Below are 20306 nucleotides of genomic sequence, written 5' to 3'. Positions count from 1 at the left end.
TGTCTTAATGACATCTTGGATGAGTTCGAAAATGGTTACGTTTGCTTGAAAAACATGGCTGCCAAGGGCGGGGCATTTTGCCATATATGGCTATATAAGGCTAAAGTAAAATCTTGTTAACACTCTAGAGGCCACATTTATTGTCCAATCTTCATGAAACTTGGTTGGAAGATTCATCCCAATAATATCTTGTACGAGTTCGAAAATGATGCCGGTTGGTTGAAAAACATGGCCGCCAGGGGGCGGGGCATTTTTCCTAATATGGCTTTAGTAAAACCTTGTTAACACTCTGGAGGCCACATTTATTGTTCAATCTTGATGAAATTTGGTCAGAAGATTTGTCTTAATGATTTCTTGGATGAGTTCGAAAATGGCTACGATTGCTTGAAAAACATGGCTGCCAAGGGGCGGGGCATTTTTCCTTATATGGCTATATAAGGCTATAGTAAAATCTTGTTAACACTCTAGAGGCCACATTTATTGTCCGATCTTCATGAAACTCGGTCAGAAGATTTATCCCAATAATATCTTGAAAGAGTTAAAAAACGATGCCGGTTTTTTGAAAAACATGGCCACCACGGGGGCGGGGCTATTTTCCTTATAACGCTATAGTAAAACCTTGTTAACACTCTAGAGGTCACATTTATATTCCGATCATCATGAAACTTGGTCAGAAGATTTGTCCCAATGATATCTTGGATGAGTTCGAAAATGGTTTTGGTTGCTTTAAAAACATGGCGACTAGGGGTGGGGCATTTTTTTCTAATATTGCTATATATGGCTATAGTAAAACCTTGTTAACACTCAAGAGGCCACATTTATTGTCCAATCTTCATGAAATTTGGTCTGAATATTGGTCTCAATGATATCTTGGATGAGTTTGAAAATAATTATGTTTGCTTGAAAAAATGGCTTCCAAGGGGCAGGGCATATTTCCTTATATGGCAATAGTAAAATCTTGTTAACACTCTAGAGGCCACATTCACTGTCTGATCTTCATGAAACTTGGTCAGAAGATTCATCCCGATAATATCTTTGACGAATTAAAAAATGATGCTGGCTAGTTGAAAAACAGGGCTGCCAGGGGGCGGGGCATTTTTCCTTAAATGGCTATAGTAAAACCTTGTTAACACTCTAGAGGCCACATTTATTTTCCGATCTTCGTGAAACTTGGTCAGAAGATTTATTCCAATAAAATATTGTTATCTCAGGTGAGCGATTTTGGGCCTTTCAGGCACTCGTGTCTGTTAATTTATTTAGTGAAAACCTTATGTAGTTTGGTATGTGACACGCAAAATGGCTTGCTGGTCCTTTACCAAGTTTGTACAAATCATGACTATGTAGTAAAAATTGACCGCCCCTCCCACATCCGTGTTTTTTCTTCACCAAAATCTCACGTGCTGTGTTGGTTTGGTATTTAGCAAGTAATATTGTTTTGTGGTCCTTTACCAGGTTCATTGAAATCATGCCCATATGGCGGATATTGGCAACACGTTTGCGATAACTTGTTTGAATGATATTCACCGAATGTTTTAACTATGCTCAAATCGCACATGGAACGCGGGTTTATGCATCTATACAAACCAGATATTTATTGGCTTGTAAATCTACTCATTAATACTAATAAAAAGGCTTGTTGCAGCTTACACCGCGTAGTTTTCTTAATTTCACCACTGTAACAAACTTCAAGTGCGTCAATACAAGGCATATTTATTAAAATCAAGACGCCACTATACTTATTACTTCCCCAAATCTCCTTGTGTAATTAGATCTCGTACGTTGCAGGTTTTTCAATAAAAAGTTGTGCAGGCAAATTGTAAGTTATTTCTTCTAACTATATACTAATATACATTACAGGAGTGGTTATTACGGATTATTCGTTTGGAAAAAAATCATATATGGTAGGGTCTTGTTGACTGTATCATGAAATCTTGTGATAGTATGTCCCCAAATGATGCAGTCGTTACAGAAAAAAAGTTTTGTCCAGGTCACCATCGTTTTGCTGATCACAAAAGCGACAAAAACACGTCAATATTGTAATTCATCAGAACTCTTATAAATATTTTCTCTTTTAAAAATTGTTCATCTAATGTTCCTTAGTAACAAAAAATCTTTTATCCATGAGTATTTTCCATACTTCATCGTCTGTTGACATTTTTACAAGAAATTAACCGCATCTGCAATGTACGTTTTAATGATAGTTATGCCCCCTTCGAAGAAGAGGGGGTATATTGTTTTGCACATGTCGGTTCGTCGTTCCGTCCACCAGATGGTTTCCGGATGATAACTCAAGAACGCTTTGGCCAAGGATCATGAAACTTCATAGGTACATTGATCAGGAGTGGCAGATAACCCCTATTGATTTTCAGGCCACTAGGTCAAAAGTCAAGGTCTCTGACTAGAAATAGAAACATGGTTTCCGGATGATAACTAAAAAATGATTAGGCCTAGGATCATGAAACTGCATAGGTGCATTGATCATGACTGGCAGATGACCCTATTGATTTTCAGGTCACTAGGTCAAAGGTCAAGGTCACAGTGACTCGAAACAGTAAAATGGTTTCTGGATGATAACTCAAGAATGCTTACGCCTAGGATCTTGAAACTTCATAGGTACATTGATCATGACTGGCAGATGACCCCTATTGATTTTCTGGTCACTAATACGCCTAGGATTATGAAACTTCATAGGTACATTGATAATGACTGGCAGATGACCCCTATTGATTTTCAGGTCACTAGGTCAAAGTTCAAGGTCATCGTGACTCGAAATAGTAAAATGGTTTCCAGATGATAACTCAAGAATGCTTACGCATAGGATCATGAAACTTCATAGGTACATTGATAATGACTGGCAGCTGACCCCTATTGATTTTCAGGTCACTAGGTCAAAGGACAAGGTCACGGTGACCCGCAATAGTAAAATGGTTTTCAGATGATAACTTAAGAATGCTTACGCCTAGGATCATGAAACTTCATAGGTACATTGATCATGACTGGCAGATGACCCCTATTGATTTTCAGGTCACTTGATCAAAGGTCAAGGTCACAGTGACAAAAAAAGTTCACACAATGGCTGCCACTACAACTGACAGCCCATATGTGGGGCATGCATGTTTTGCAAACAGCCCTAGTTATAGTATGCAAATCTTGAAATTGGAATAGCTAATCAGAATTCACGGCTCAACACGCATCCATTTTCAAGATGGCGGTTTATAACTATCAACGCAATCGATTATTTATTATAAACATTTGAAAAATAAGCAGCAAATGTAAAGACCCAAGGTTAATAATTATTGTAAGCATGATTCATAGTGATATATCTATAAAATATTTGAGATGGTAACAACTTTATGAAAATTACCCACGACTCAACAAGCATCAAGCATACTTGAAAATATAAATATTATTGATAACTTAGGTGGACATTTCATATTTTGCATGTTTATAGCATACATTATAGGATGATAAAACCATGTTTTGGTCATTTGGTTTAAAGTCTCTATAACGCTCAAAATCAACGAAAATTTCGTTAAGTATTTCGTAAAATAAAGTTAACACCTTAACAATCAGTGTTCCTTATAGCAATAGCCAAAATTTCAACGCTAGATGTGGTATGATTAAATAAATTTTTGTAGATACAAAATGCTCGTTTTTATTTATTTGTGGCCACAATTAATTCCCGCGAATATAGCTATTCATACGACACACGAACACCATTTAAGTGTTCATGTGTTGTATGAATAGATATGCAAAACAATATAAAAACGAGCATTTTGTATCTACAAACATCTATTTTACCAGACCACATCTGACGTTGAAATTTCGGCAATTGCCATAAGAAACACTGATTTTTAATTGGTTTAGTTTATTTTACGAACAATTGTACGACATTTTCGTTGATTTTGAATAGTAATGTTACTTTAATAATTGTATTTCAATGTTACCATGATACATGTACTCCAATGTAAATAGGGTAATGTTTTTCATACAATAATCGAAATTTATGTTAATCTTGGTACATTGCACAATCAGTCTACAGTATGGTTTTAAGACAGTTAACTCTCTGTTAATATTAGTGTTTATTTGGTGTGGGGCGGGGCACTCATGACATACAAAGTTTATAGCTCTGTTTAATCCATTTTATTGGCGCTGACCAACATAAAATCAGCCTGCATGAGTGAACAATCACTAGAGGGCAGAATTTCCACAAATAAGCAATACGAAAAAGGCGACAAAAAAAATGACCGTTTCTACTAATGTTATGTTTGTTTATGAAAATAAAACTGTTAATCTCTGAAAAATATTTTCTTCAAGTTATAGTTTGTTATATGTATTACTAATTTTGCATACTTAAGATTTCATTGTTTTCCCATTAGATACAGAACCATGTTTACGCTGCTTATGTACTGTTCTCTTAGATATTTACTTAAAATGTTACCTTACAGATTACAGCTAACTAGTTCTTGTGCGGCTCAATCTATTCACTGGAGTTTCAATTAAGGACCCATTTAAACAGTATTTCTAAATTGAGCCGCGTTATGCAAACTGACATTTATCAGGGAATTCAATGTAATCTGCTCACTGCGCTACTGGATATCAGATCATTCAGTGCAGCTCGAGTGGTCTTTGTCGGCTCGGGTACTACTTATATGTACCCTGGGTACTCATAAGTATAATTGCATGTACCCCGGGTACGGTAAATATACTTAAACGAACCCGGTCGATATTAGACTGTACCCGAGTTGTATTCCCGTCCAAAATCCGATGTCGTAAAACGCGCTACCGATTACGGTACAATGATATCGTTCATCTGAAACAAACATCGCTTTTAAAAATACTGCATCAACATGCTATTTGAGTAAGAGTTTCGATAATATAGAGGCCGTTTAACAGAATATTTGACAGAGCTCCAGATAAGGGTCGTATTTTCGTAATTACGAATTATTTTCAAGTCCGTTACGTATTTATTTTAATATCTTGTCGTGCCATTAAGAATTACAAAATCAAGTTACGAATATTATTTTTACATCGAATGGTATCGATTTTTATTGAGTTCTTTTCGCGTATTTAAGATCTTTTCGGTGCTTATATAGAATGGTTATCGGGTTTGTTTAACAAATCGCATTTTTTCCAATAAAAGCGGCGTGTACAGTCTGTCAAAAAAACAATGGCGGCGCCCAGAGAGCGTCCTATAAAAATGCCAAGGCGTGCAAAAACACGCTTCTAACATCTTGTACGCAAAGTGAGCCGAAGTTGAATGTTGAGAAAGACATTATAGAAAAGATCTAATACGATGTTGTATGTTCAGTTGCCGACACAGTCGGAAAAGCTAAAAAACGCGACACGACGGGTCCAAACTTAAACAAAAAAAACATTGAACGAGTGGAAGGGACAATTCCCATGGCTAATCGTTGAAAAGATTGAAGGGAAGACCGGTTTTAATTGTGAAATATGTAAAAATTCATCGAAGGCATGCAATCCAAGCCCAGTTCGGGCATATGAAGGTATTTGAAAAATAAAATTGTATAATACTGAATAGACACTGTTGAACTCGTATAAATAAAGTTGCTAGTATTTGCTTGAAAAAATAATTATTATTTATTTTAGGTCTATAGAAAAGTTAAGAATTATTTTCCAAAACTTAGTAGTAACGTTAAGAATAAAATTTCAGAGTTAAGAATTCATTTTGAAAATCTGATAGTTACGTTAAGAATTTCACAAAACCTTATCTGGAGCTCTGTTTGACATAAATGTGAACATAATTAATTTCCAAAAAATAGCCGACAACGACCGATTTAGCGTTAAAATTCCCGGGTACGTGTAACCCGGGTATAAGTAAGTATACCTGGGGTACATGTAAGTAGGACCTCAGCCGACTATGACCAATCGAGCGTCAGTGTAGCCTGCTCACTGAGCTAGTTTACAAGTAATATCATTATAGTTCTCCAATTTTTATATTATGCACATATGTATAATTATTATTAAAAAAACGATGCTGTGATGTAACCTTTAATTGTGTTTTCTAACATGCTCGTTTTGGAAAATCCCTTCCCGAAATTTAACAATGCCATCATTTATGAATTAACTGACCTAATCTTCATCCACATTATTTGCACTTGTGGCCCGTAATCGTCATTTATGACTGTTCTTCTGTTCGATTTATTATCGCGCTCATCAAAACAGAAAGTGATGCGTTATTTGATGCAAAAATAACACTTAATATGATGCAATAATAACGCTTACACAGGTCCGGTGAAGTTTTCAGTGAGATGTTTTCTGCTTTTTGAAATGACACTTTCAAAGTCAACACAATTCTAATTAACAAGATACATTCAGTAAATTTCAAGTTCTTCAAAATATTCTAGTCCGATAATTGCATAGCATGGCCCGCGGTTCACTAATAAATGATATCGATGCCTATCGCCCCTGAATCTAGCGGAACTGAACTAAAATGTGTCAAATGGTTGTCCATGGTTGTGATGGTATTTTAATCCTATGTCGCTCTTGGATATACGAACTTTGTGACCCACTATAATTTTATGTTATTCCTGGTTATCATATAAGTTTGTTTGTCTGTCTCATAAACATAGTTATGGGATTGTATTTTATTTAACTCTATTGAAATAGTATTTATACTTCACCGTGTGTCATGAGACTGATTTTATATACCAATATTTTTTTTATATGGCTTTTGTACTCATCATTACAAGTTATAACACTTTGGTTGTGTAAATATACTGGATAATGTCTTTATTATTTTATGTATAGTTCATAAATGTTTTTCCAAATCATTATCACATAAAACTGTGTTTTACTTAGTGTTAACCTGAATATATTATGTAACAATGTCATGTAATTTTTAATCAAAGTACTGACAGTACTGGTGTGACGATGCTTTTGAGAGGATGGATATAAAAGCATCAAGTTAAGTTTATCTACATCACCACAAATGTGTATATTGGTACGGAAAAACAATTTGGTACAAAAAATTTGCGAAAAAAATTTGGGTATGAAAACAAATTTGGGTACGAAAAAATATTTGGGAACAAAAAAATTGAGACCGAAACAAATTTGGGCACGAACAAAAAATTGGGGATAAAAAAAAATTGGGTACGTAAAAAAAATTGGGTACGAAAAAATTAAGGTACGGAAAAAAAATTGGGGGAACGGGAAAGTAGTACCTGTGGGGAACTTGACCCACACTCGCACATTTTTGGCCCTTTTCGACAACCATCAGATAAGTTCCTTGAAGGCAATAGTATGAATACACATTTCGGAAGCGGTTATGCGGTCCTACCTACGTGCGTCAAAATGTAAGCGAAATATGTACACAAGTCTGTCAGGAATGATTGAATTAACGAAGAAAATCGTGTATTGATGTAAGTTTTTTTTAAGAAATGTGCAGAAAATATATTAAACAAGAGCTGTGTTTGTGAAACACAATGCCCCCTGCTGCGCAGCTTTGAAGCCATATATTTTACCTTTTACCTTGAAGGATGACCTTGACCTTTCACCACTCAAAATGTGCAGCTTCATGACATACACATGCATTCCGAATATGGAGTTGCTATCTTCAATATTGCAAAATTTGACCTTTGACCTTGAAGGATGACCTTGACCTTTCACCAATCAATATGTGCAGCTCTATGAGATACGCATGCACGCCAATATTGAAAAATTTATGGGCAATGTTATAGTTTTTGGACAGACAGACAGACGCTTTATATTTGACATTTGACCTTGAAGGATGACCTTCACCTTCACGTTTCACAACTGAAAATGTGCAGCTCCATGAGATGCACATGTATGCCAAATATCAAGTTGCTATGTTCAATATTAAAAAGGTTATGGCCATTAAAGTTTTCGGACGGACGGACAGACTTACACACTGACTGACAGTTCAACTGTTATAGGCCACCCTACCGGGGGCATAAAAAGCAATGGCGATATTTTTCTCAGCCACATAATTGTTAATAGTTTGATATCACAAAATGAAAGTGAAAGTAGAACTGTCAAAAATGACAACCTGTCAACGTGTTGTTTTTGCTGGCACGAGAGGGCGATTACACTCAATGTGTTCACATTTTGACCATAGGCTTTGTCAATGACCTTTATAGTATGGATAGCTTTGATATTATTTATTGCTATCATGTAACTGCATGATTGTGTATATGTTTACAATACACAAAGCATAAATAATGATAGAAATATACTGATTGAGCTTATAATAATATGAGAACTATAGCCAGGTCAATTAAGGACTTAAAATACAATTTTGTGTCCTGATTTCATGAAGAAATGACCATGCATGTCCTAGATTTCAAATTCAAGGCCCTGGTGTGACACATTGGTAGCATTACCGTTAAACTATTACCAGGCTTATGAAATTAGTTTTAATTGAACTATCTAAGGAAATCTATATCAGGCACTGATTTTTCTTGTTTTAATACAGTCATAGATCAGTTGTGGCCTCTGGGTAATGACCAATTTTTGCTTACTTGTCACACCCTTCAAACTTTCCACGCGTCTATAATAGCAAATCTGGATTTAGGTGATCTTCAATGGTACATTTAAACTTTAGCTCTGTTACAAGAGTGCTGGTAAAGTCCAGTCACATATTTAAATCTAGGCCATGTCAAAATCAAAGTGTCAAAGACAAATGAAAGATGCGTTCATTAATTATTGTCCAGTTGTTTACTACTGCTGTAAGTTTTTATATAATATGACTGATGAGCATCATGTGAGAGAAAATTCACATTATCATTGTATATCAGGTTTAGCAGCCTTTTAGATAACAAAGTATGCTAGTTTTCAATGTCGCTTCTGGGGATCAAACCCGTAGGGCTTTTAGGAAGATTCTGAAATTTTCGATCCCTCGAGAGCAACCAAACCAAAAATTAAGTCAGATATTGCCGACTCGGTTTTTTGAGTCGGTTCATGAGGGATAATGGAGCTCGATTGGTCATTGTCGGCTCTGGTACTACTAACATGTACCCCGGGTACTCTGAAGTATACTTACATGTACCCTGGGTACTCTAAGTATACTTACATGTACCCCAGGTACGGTAAATAAACGTAATTGTACTCGGTCCATATTAGACTGTACCCGAGTTGTATTCGCGCCCAAAATCCGATGTCGTAAAACGCGCAACAGATTATCTTAAACACACTTCTCTTCAAAAAACACTGCATCAACATGCTTTTTGAGTATGCGTTCCGACAATATAGAGGCCATTCTACAGAAAATTGACATAAATGTGCAAGGCACGTCCGAACGACATTCACTGCCTGTACCTTGGTCCGGGCTAGCCAATGTCCCAGGAACATGCTCGACCGGTCGTGTGTATTTTGGGCGGGATTATATGTTCTATATCAATAAACTGCGTTTTAAATAAGCTTTTCAAAGATGCAAAAATCTTAATACAGTACGATCAGATGACAATTAAATCCCAGAGTGAGTTCGGAGACAACAAACGGATCGTATCTCGAAATAGATTCGGAACCCCCTGATTGCAATCAAAAAGACAATTTAGAAAATCCCCGGCGGTTTTCCTCGTAAAACACGTCAGTACGGTACCTATTTTTAAAGGAATGCCGCTAGACACGGTTTTTGATTGGTTTCCTCGAAGAGACATGTTTTCTCAATGAAAATACGTTTGAAACTAAAAGCCGAGATCGCACAGGATCGTCCGGAATGATGAAGGTATAAAACTCGACATTAACACAAAGTAACTATAAAATTAATAGTTATTTATCAATTTTAAATAATTTTAATTTGTTGTCATTATGGAAAAGTTATTCCATCCTTTAGACGATTAATAAATCCATTTAGAGGAAGATAGAGACTTTATTTAGATTAGAAGTGTTTTGACAATATTTTTTTACGCAATTCAATTAGCAAAACTAATATTAATGGTCGATCCCGGCTTTTAGTAGAGAGTTAACCCTGTACAATTGTTACAACTACCGTAACACGTTATTTTGCTAAGATTCACTTACCATTTCTTGTAAGACGGTAACCGGGCAATCTATGTAAAAAAGGGTTTTAACGTTCATGTCGTTGTTTAAGTTTGGCTTTACGGGTGGGGATGGGGTTTCCTCGGATACGATAAGAAAAGGGAAGGAGGAAAGTAAGAGAAAGTATGAGGAAATAAAAAAACAAGAAAATTTCTCCAGAAATGGCGTGAAGATGACAAATAGATGTCTTAAATATATGAATATTGAATTCAATAGCATTAGTAAGGCAAGCTAATAAGAATGATTTAATCATAATTGCGCATCTCCAAGCACAAGAAGATACAAGTTGAATGATTAATATAAAGGTTTTTATAATACTTGGGTCAGGGCACATGAAAGATTGGTCAGGGATAGTAGGTTCTGCATTTACTAGCCCGAACGGGCTAGTTGAAAAAAAAGTGTTAAGCCCTGATGTGTATATATAATTATTACAAAAAAATAGTCGACAACGACTGATTTAGGGTTAAATTTCCCGGGTACATTTTAGTATATTTACCGTACCCGGGATACATGTAAGTATACTTAAGAGTACCCGGGGTACATGTACGTAGTACCCGAGCCGACAATGAACAATCGAGCGATACTGGAAGGTGCAACATCTCTCACGCCCCCTAGCATCGCCTTTAGCAGTATTCAATTCTCAACAGGAAAGTGCTGGAGTCATTGATCCCGAGGGACAATACAAACAATTGATAAATGTTTGAAATAAATAATTTGATTAATGACAATTCTATTATTTGAGCCAGGTCACAGGAAAAGCGCAGTCAAATCAGTATCCAATAAAATTATTTGTTATTGTCAGAAAAACGCTTTTAAGCAAACAGCTTTCAAGCGACTGCAGGCTGATCTAGATCCAAACTGGCCACAATCGCCTTAATGTTTCTTTTACTGTGACACAGTTCATTTAACTTTAAAATGATAAAAAGTACTAACACTAAGAAAGAGTATACAAACCAGTAAAGAGTTTGAAATCAATGTTGAATTTCAGGACAGTTTGGTGATCTGCAAATCCCCGATTAAATGTTGATATCGGGTATCATAGTCATTCAATAAGTCGCAAAATGCCCGAATACAATTTGCAAAGCACAATGTGACTTATATTGTTAACTTAAATACCAGTATGCCCGTTTTGCCGTGTCAAGCTGTTACGATCCAGAAAGTCCTTTATTCACATCGAGTATATATCCTTCGAATTCCAACTATTGTTGTCATAAGAGGAGATTTAGTGAATAAATAATTCATATATCCTAAATGACAGTTTCTAAATAGCGAAACAAGCCAATTTATGCAGTAAGAAAGTTTTGAATCGAGACTCTCATGGTGGCGGCCATTGTTGAATGTTGAAACACGAACGACAACTCTGCTAGGAGAATGTTATCAATGACGAGCAATCTCCTACGCAGTGGCGAATGCAAAAGGGAAGTAACTGAAAAATCGAGTTATCTCAATCGGACTGGCTCGGTCTTTTACATAGGTTACCATTGTGAAAAAAAAATCATGGTTACCTTGGACGATGCTGTTCGCATCGACAAAAAGCAAGACTTCTCATTTTACACTAAAAGTGTTACCATGAATCACGTGGACCATGTGCAAGGGTTGCTAGTTACAGCCGACGATTGGCGGCATTAGGGAAAATATAGGGCGGCGTGCAGAAGGTACATTGAAAAATAACGTTACCCAATGTCGGAGGCTTATCGACAAGACGAGTAAATAACTTAAAACTTATTGAGCGTATTAATATTGTTTCATCACATGACATTGCTTTACTTACTGACACATTGACAAACGATGGTTTGCATTTATTTTTAAATCGTATTAATCGCTATAAATATAACTGGCTATAAAATGTTAAAACATGTGGCGAATACACTTATCAATGTTTATGTTAGTTGTCTAATGGGGCCATATTTCTTTCTGTTTTAATATATAATCTATTAAAGAGCATATTTCATCTTTCAATTATACTGAAACTATTGGTTATAATGGTTTGGCGGCATGGGTGTAGCTTAGTTGAAAGTGATCTTTTTCATGCTATATAATACTCTTAAACTGATTTTGAACACCATCGAAACGTCATCTACACTGATAACCCTGTGGTTTGATTAACAGTTCTGCACTACGTCATCTACACTGATAACCCTGTGGTTTGATTAACAGTTGTGCACTACGTCATCTACACTGATAACTCTGTGGTTTGATTAACAGTTGTGCACTACGTCATATACACTGATAACCCTGTGGTTTGATTAACAGTTGTGCACTACGTCATCTACACTGATAACCCTGTGGTTTGATTAACAGTTGTGCACTACGTCATATACACTGATAACCCTGTGGTTTGATTAACAGTTGTGCACTACGTCATCTACACTGATAACCCTGTGATTTGATTAACAGTTGTGCACTTCGTCATATACACTGATAAGCCTGTGGTTTGATTAACAGTTGTGCACCACGTCATCTACACTGATAACCCTGTGGTTTGATTAACAGTTGTGCACTACGTCATATACACTGATAACCCTGCGGTTTGATTAACAGTTGTGCACTACGTCATCTACACTGATAACCCTGTGGTTTGATTAACAGTTGTGCACTACGTCATCTACACTGATAATTCTGTGGTTTGATTAACAGTTCTGCACTACGTCATCTACACTGATAACCCTGTGGTTTGATTAACAGTTGTGCACTAAGTTCTCAAATTTTCGTGTGAACAGATAAAATGATCTAAGTTTGCCTAGAAAGTGTGAACATACAAGAGGTTGAACATACACCATGTAACCATTTATACATGGTGTTGAACGTTCTCCGCGCAGCATATGGGTATATATTACTGAACGCCTAATGGGTGTAAACGTGCTGATACATCATGCAGCAGTTCCGTGTAAATGTACTTCATGTAGCATTTAAGATTAAGCAAAGGCTGGGTAGGGGGTGGGGAGCACTCGATGCCGTATTGTCAGACTGCATCCCAGGGTATCACAATTGAACCTGGTGTACATATGTCCGATCTTATATACACCATTAAACCTACATTCCTGCACGAAATGTAAATCTTTATGTACACTCGTGGTTGACCTGTTCAAATTTACGCCTATACACATGTCATGCTTACTTAACTTACATATGCTCTACGCCGAATATAAAACAGACCAGCTACTTACACTTTAAATATATCGCTTAGTAATTTCCGATAATTATTTCAGACACAAAACTTTCCCTGTTTCGATTTTTGTATTTCCATGTTTCTTCTGTCTTACTTAAATGTTGTCCTACATTCTCATTGTGGCATTTCTTTAGTGTCCAATTCAGTAGTGAATCCGCTTAAATGTATCCGTCCGTTACACTATTGTATCAAGCTCTACAGCATGCATTCAGTTGAATCGACACATTTGTGTCACTCATGGCTCTATGTTACCCAAAGACGTGCAGGTGTTTCAAGCCTCGGTAACCACCCACACGTCCCAGGGATAAAACGTGCGTCCGTGCGCGCTGCACGTGGGAGTGACAAGCTGGATTAAACGGAGGAATCATAGGGAACAATACATTTTAGTATTGATGGAAAAGTGTCGTTGGTGGACGTGGTGTATAGATATGACCGTTGACTACTAGTATATGGTCCTCGTTATGAGATTTGTTGAGTAACGGAAAGAAAATGTAGCCAATTTGTAAAAAGAAACTTTGAAAAAGACTATTTAGGCGAAATATATCAGGAAGGAGTGAAACTCTTTTTCTGTATCGTTATCATGATTAATGGCAGCAGTAGAAGTAGTACTAGCAGCAGTAGCAGTAGTTAGGAGTAGTGAATACAAGTTGTTAAAGCAGGCGACGTACACAGTATGTTGTTAAAATGTACATGCAAACTTTTATTTTATGAGATTGTCTACAATTAATTGTGTGGTGTGTTCAACAGAAAGATGCACAATCTGATTCGGTAATACTTTTAAACAGGTGAGCCAGCAATCCAAATAGCAGCTGGTAACAACATTATCATGATGTATTAACATGTTGAACCGATACACCATAAATATTCAACTTCAGCCGCACATAGAAACCTAAATGCAGTTTGTATTCCTCAGTCGTGCCTGCTAGGTGGGACCTCTCCATTACCGTTTTAAATTGTGGGGGAAGATAGCAAGCTATCTTTTTGGCCATTTTCTAAAGAAACCTCCACATTCTACCGAATAACATAATTGTTTAATCTCCTTATGTCTTAAGTTATATATATATTGGTGTATATATTGATATATGTTTTGAACTTTTGTTACATAATAATAACGGTCAGTCAATGACCATTTAACCACAGCATATGTTTTGTTTGTTACTTCCACCCAGTGAATAAATGCAAACTATACGAAATATCGTATCAGTGTTTTGTATGGGTGAAAGGAACGGCAATCAGATAGACTTTAACCTATCTACAGAAAAATCGGATCAGCTTGGCTATGTTCCCAATCGTGATACATCGGCTATCTCGGATTCCTCCGTAAGATAGGCTGAAATAAATCGTCTGCTGATCCAGAGTGCTATGTTCCCTGTAAACAATGACGGAAACACACGAAGTGTAACGATCTTTAATTATGCGCATTCAGATGCCATGCGGATGTACAAAGAGAACAGAGGAAAATTTTTGTTTTACCCACCTGCCACCCCCATCTCCTCACAAATCAGCACTTGCCTGCAGGAAATAAATTCTTTTGTTGTACCTAGTACATTTTGTAATACCTTTTGGAAGGCCATTTTCTAAAGAAACCTCCACATTTTACCGGATAACATAATTGTTTAATCTCCTTATGTTTGTTTAATCTCCTTATGTCTTAAGCTATATATATATATATATATATATATATATATATATATATATATATATATATATATATATATATATATATATATTTATATATATATATATATATATATATATATATATATATATATATATATATATATATATATATATATTGGTGTATATATTGTTATATGTTTTGAACTTGTGTTATGTAATAATAACGGTCAGTCAATGACCATTTAACCACAGCATGTTTTGTTTGTTACTTCCACCCAGTGCATAAATGCAGCACATGGTCCTTTATTTGCGAACCGGAACGATTGCCAAACAGTGAGACGCAAAACAAACGTAATAGACAAGACACACTATACACAATATTCAAACTCAAAATGCCCTATATCGCACTTGGTAAACGCGAAATCTTTTAATCTAGCGAAAGGTAAAATCACGGGCTGTTCGGAATTGCAAACAACTGCCATATTACTTTGCTGCAATGTATGTTGTTGAAGGTACTATGTCCGTCTTTGGGGGCCTTCTAAATACATATGAAACATCTGGATCGACTCGGATTTCAAGCTACTATTTGTGTCACCAGTTTTCATCAATGATCATACGTGATCAGATTGATACAAATACTAAAAAGTCTAGCCATCACAACGTCTACAACCTCCATACGGGCGCCACAGGTTTGCATGAAACTTTGCTTCAATGCAATGGTTATTGAGTCGCAATAAATTCCATATGAATTTCCCGCGACGATATCCAAATATTCACGAGCCAACGCTATATTGGCTTCGGGAATCGTCGGAAGCACGACGTAGTTCTCATGTAGTTCTCTCCGAAGCCAATGTCGCATTCGCTCGTAAATGTTTGGATATCATGGCGGAAAGTTCACATTAAATATACTAGAGTATACACAATAAAAACGAGCATTTTTCATCTCGTTATGTTACCATGCCACATCTAGCGTTGACAATTTGGCAGTTGCTATAAGGAACACTAAGGTCAATATTCGGATGTCAATTTTGTGGCTGCTCAATAAATCCTATCTGAAGCATTTTCATCGAACATGTCGAAAGTTTTTAGATCATTTAGACGATACGCAAAAGGCGAGAGTCAGACATTTGGATAATGTCTCGCTTGCATGGAGACTATTCGAGAGGCGATTTCATTTCCCTTTATATCTCTTAAAATAAAGACCATGGGTTGATGGCATTAGGATGTTACTCCACCTTAAGATCAATAGTCACACACAACGTTCAAAATGATCGCCGAGTGGTAATATACATGTCTTTTGATTTTCCTTGTACACTTTCATTTGTCAGTTTCATTCATTCACCTATTATAATGTTACAAGGACGTTGTTTTTTTTATCTGACCACATTTTTTGACAGCAAAATAAGTTAAATACAACAACAACACTTGTTTTAATAAAACGACGTTTTAATGTCGAAACTCTTTCCACGAATGTGTATATAACCACGGTTTAGTCTACAGTTTCCACGAATTCGCATCTAGCCGGCTATAATCGCACTACCGTGACATGCGCATTTGTTGGTGGTGCAGACATGGCCGCCCCTGTAGTTGCCCACAGTGTAGCAATAGCACGTGTTACAGCCGTCAGAGGCCCGCCACTGGGTCTCGTGCATGTACCAGCCCCCTTCATACTCGCATTCACCGTACAGGGGCTCCGAACTGGGCTTTGCTGTGTACAAAATACGCGTTAAAAGGAGTGAATAGTTGGCTATGCTAAATGTATAAAAACTGTTTCCAATCTCGAAATATTTCACGCAAATGTGTGTGTGTGTGTGTGTGTGTGTGTGTGTGTGTGTGTGTGTGTGTGTGTGTGTGTGTGTGTGTGTGTGTGTGTGTGTGTGTGTGTGTGTGTGTGTGTGTGTGTGTGTGTGTGTGTGTGTGTGTGTGTGTGTGTGTGTGTGTGTGTGTGTGTGTGTGTGTGTGTGTGTGTGTGTTTGTGTGTGTGTGTGTGTGTGTGTGTGTGTGTGTGTGTGTGTGTGTGTGTGTGTGTGTGTGTGTGTGTGTGTGTGTGTGTGTGTGTGTGTGTGTGTGTGTGTGTGTGTGTGTGTGTGTGTGTGTGTGTGTGTGTGTGTGTGTGTGTGTGTGTGTGTGTGTGTGTGTGTGTGTGTGTGTGTGTGTGTGTACGTGCGTGTGAAAATCATTATTTTATGTTTGCCAAGAAAATAACAAATCAGTCGAATACACTTGGACATATATATTTTTAGATATTATTCAATACTTAGACCCCAATAAAATGAAATTATAACACATTTAGGTTTATGTATGATGACATATTTCTCAACAGTTCAGTTATGGTTAATTCATATACCGTGATAATCACAAAACTACAAAATAGGACACATTTTGACTAGGACACCCTCGTTGCTGGGCACATACCGAACCCATTCGGACCGCACGCCTTAGCCGTGCACTGCAGACCCAGCTCGGTGCACAAGCACTTGTTACAGCCGTCTAGAGCCGAAATGACGTCACCGACGAGATGACTCGTATAGCCGTACACGCAGGCCGGGTCCCCAGGACTCGCAACGGTACCTTGAATTCGGATTTACATGTTAATAAATGTACGACATTTAAACCACCAGTCCGAGCATGAGGGGTTAAACTTATTTTGGCACCTGCACGTCAATACACACCCAATTATGCACCTAATCTGTCGTGCGGACCAAACCTATAATTACAGTGAATTAGCAACATTGAAGTACCAAAAAAAAACGCAATATGAAACGACTACCAATGAAAGTTAAATTAGCGTGTATAACTTGACAATCCAACCTTACTCTTTCGCTTATTGTCATCTATTCGCATAATACATGCACATATTGTCTTACATTCTCTCAATTGCATTGCTTAATATCCCATGCTGCGATGTATCAGCTTTAATATACACGTACACAAGATTTGTCTACAGAATGCTTACTGTTGAAGGGACACGTCGTGCCAAGGAAGCCCGCGTTACACTGTTCCCCGTACTCTGTACACTGGCAGACGTCGCACGCGTTGGCGTCCACCCACACGTCCCCGGGATGGAAAGTGCGTCCATGCGCACTGCACATGGGCGTCACAGGCTGGGAGTGACAGGCTGGATAAGAATGGTTATGTTCTATTTGTATTCGTGGCATAATAAATATGCAAGTATGATTCTCGCCTTGATCGTTGTCGTTGCATATGGCTTACGGAAATACTAGCGAGATTGTCGTATATAAAATGTCAAAGCGTTTGTTTAAATATCATTAATTCGAAATACGTTGTGGAAATGACATATGCGGGTTCTCGCGTTGATTTCATTTACACAAATGTTAGCTTAACGGGGCAGTTTCACGTTTTGGTAAATTAACAAAATTAAACAAATTTGTTTCAGATTCGCAATTTTCGTTGTAGTTATGATATTTGTGAGGAACTAATAATAATGAACATATACCATGCTCTAAAAGATCCATATGTATCTTTTAACGATTATAAAACCTGAAATTATAAAGCTTTGTAACGCAAAACGATTTAATAATTTGTAGAGTTTTATTATTGTCGTAATATTATGTGGCACTACCAAGATTGCTTATAACAAGTATAAAGTGCATCATTAATTCCTTGTATGAGCACGGATGACCGAGTGGTCTAAGTGAACACTTTAACTACAGGAGTCATTGGTTCGAGCCCAGTCGAGGGTTACTTTTTTATTTCTTTCATTTTATTCTTGTTTTTTACTGGTGCTTTTTAGATCCAATGTTTACATTTATCAATATAAAGCATTGTAATGACAAACTTCAATATCTGCCAAAATCTGTGAAAAGGCCCCTTACTATAAATGTGCGTCAAGTATTGTCCCAGATTAGCTTGTGAAGTCTGATAACTAGGGACGACACTTTATGCCTACACTGGATGTTCATTTAGAAGAGACTATATTTAAACGAGAAATTCCATAAAAGCGGAAAGTTTCGTCTTAGTTAAGCTTGTGCGGACTCCACAGGCTGATATGTGACGCCACTTTGCGAACATGCATTAAGCCCGGTTTGCCCATAGCGCGGTCATGTATACATTATATTTAAATATTCCATCGTCCTACGCTATGGGTGTTATGATGAGTCAATTAGATCATCTACAATACTAACAATAGTAATGTTGGTGCATTCAGCATGAATAATTGCAATCTGCTTCGAATTGTTTACAATGACGCAACACTACAAACTACTGTCGACAAGATGTATTTACATGGTCAATCGATACAACAAAAGCAAAATTATAATATAGTTATTTAACCAAGGATCAAATACGTTGTTATTTATTTACAATGTCCGCCATAGAAATATATTTACCGTAAACATTTCATATGAAGTGCTTTTGTTGTGACACACGTACTTGTAATTTCACTTTAGATTGTTACAAAACACAATAACTGTCGATGAATATACATACGCATTTTAAGAACTTGAAATTGATTTTTTACACATTTAGTAATTTACTTACATTGAAGGATCAATACAACACATATCTGTAGCGACAACATTTTAAAGTACGAGAAACACGATAAGACACGCGGTTTATATTTAGAATCATGTTCTGATCACAGCTCTGGCACAGGTGTTGGGCGCGTGGCCAACTCACTAAGACATGATCAATAGGTCATACATTTGTAAACTTTTATAATTATAATATATATATATATATATATATATATATATATATACATGTATATATATATATATATATGAATTTATTTACATGCGTTTCTAATTTGTAAATTAAATTGTTTACAACTATCGATGACTTTCTGTTACAATAAGTGATGATTAATGCCCGAATAGCGACAGTGCAACAATACACTGGCGATAATGCGAGAACGCGATGGCGAGAATGCGATGAAACGATGGCGACAGTACGATATGATTATCGCATTGTCCCCATCGTACTATCGCACCAGCGCCATCGTATTGTCGCATTGTCATCGTACTATCGCGTTCTCGCATTCTCGCCATCGCGTTCTCGCATTCTCTCCATCGTATTGTTGCACTTTGCTCATCGTTCTTTCGCGTTCTCGCATTCGATGTTACCACCATGGCACTAACGGTATTCCGTAGAAACGCCATACACAAGGCTAGAGGCAACCTTCGACCTTTCCCAGAGGTAGTAATTTCTCCCACGAAAAAATACAAGATTCCCATGTGTGTCGAATATTTGTCATAATAAAAGCACATTGTCAGATCGGAGCGATATAACAAAAATCAGAAACACATTTCTCACTATTATTGAATCCTTCATGTCCTTTAAGTAACTGTTGTTACCTGTTGTATGACAAAAGCACAACTAAGTGTATTCAAAAGGCAATAGAAGCACAACTTGAACGATACAACGTCAACAGTTAGAGAGATGCATTTCCGTTTCTTTCTTTCACTGGACGGTGGTTTGTGTTACATCGGTCGGATGTTCTGTTTTGCTGCTCTCCCCTACGCCGTGCGTATACCCG

The 20306-nt window shown here is 37.0% G+C and overlaps 1 protein-coding gene across 2 annotated transcripts; it reads right to left on the bottom strand.

Moving 5' to 3' along the window:
• Positions 1-16234: 16234 nt before the first annotated feature.
• LOC127855556 (kielin/chordin-like protein) lies at positions 16235-19447 on the bottom strand. 2 transcript variants are annotated; one of them, XM_052391285.1, is made up of 4 exons: positions 19310-19447; positions 17766-17927; positions 17225-17380; positions 16235-16517 (listed from the first exon to the last, which is right to left on the bottom strand). In XM_052391285.1, the coding sequence occupies exons 1-4, from the start codon at positions 19347-19349 to the stop codon at positions 16327-16329; spliced, it is 549 nt and encodes a 182-aa protein (XP_052247245.1). In that variant the 5' UTR covers positions 19350-19447; the 3' UTR covers positions 16235-16326. The 2 variants fall into 2 exon arrangements, with proteins under 2 accessions (XP_052247245.1, XP_052247246.1); XM_052391286.1 differs by having other exon boundaries at positions 19202-19337.
• Positions 19448-20306: the final 859 nt, after the last annotated feature.

This window comes from Dreissena polymorpha, chromosome 13 (assembly GCF_020536995.1).
Source record: "Dreissena polymorpha isolate Duluth1 chromosome 13, UMN_Dpol_1.0, whole genome shotgun sequence".
Classification (NCBI taxonomy): domain Eukaryota; kingdom Metazoa; phylum Mollusca; class Bivalvia; order Myida; family Dreissenidae; genus Dreissena; species Dreissena polymorpha.
This window is presented reverse-complemented; position numbering and strand designations above follow the sequence as displayed.

Coding starts and splice junctions, on each gene's coding strand:
- LOC127855556 (XM_052391285.1), bottom strand. CDS start 19,349: ATGTTGTCGCTACAGATATGTGTTGTATTGATCCTTCAAT. Junction 17,928..19,309: donor TGTTGTATTGATCCTTCAAT/GTAAGTAAATTA, acceptor ATTCTTATCCAG/CCTGTCACTCCCAGCCTGTG. Junction 16,518..17,224: donor GTGCGGTCCGAATGGGTTCG/GTATGTGCCCAG, acceptor TTTTGTACACAG/CAAAGCCCAGTTCGGAGCCC.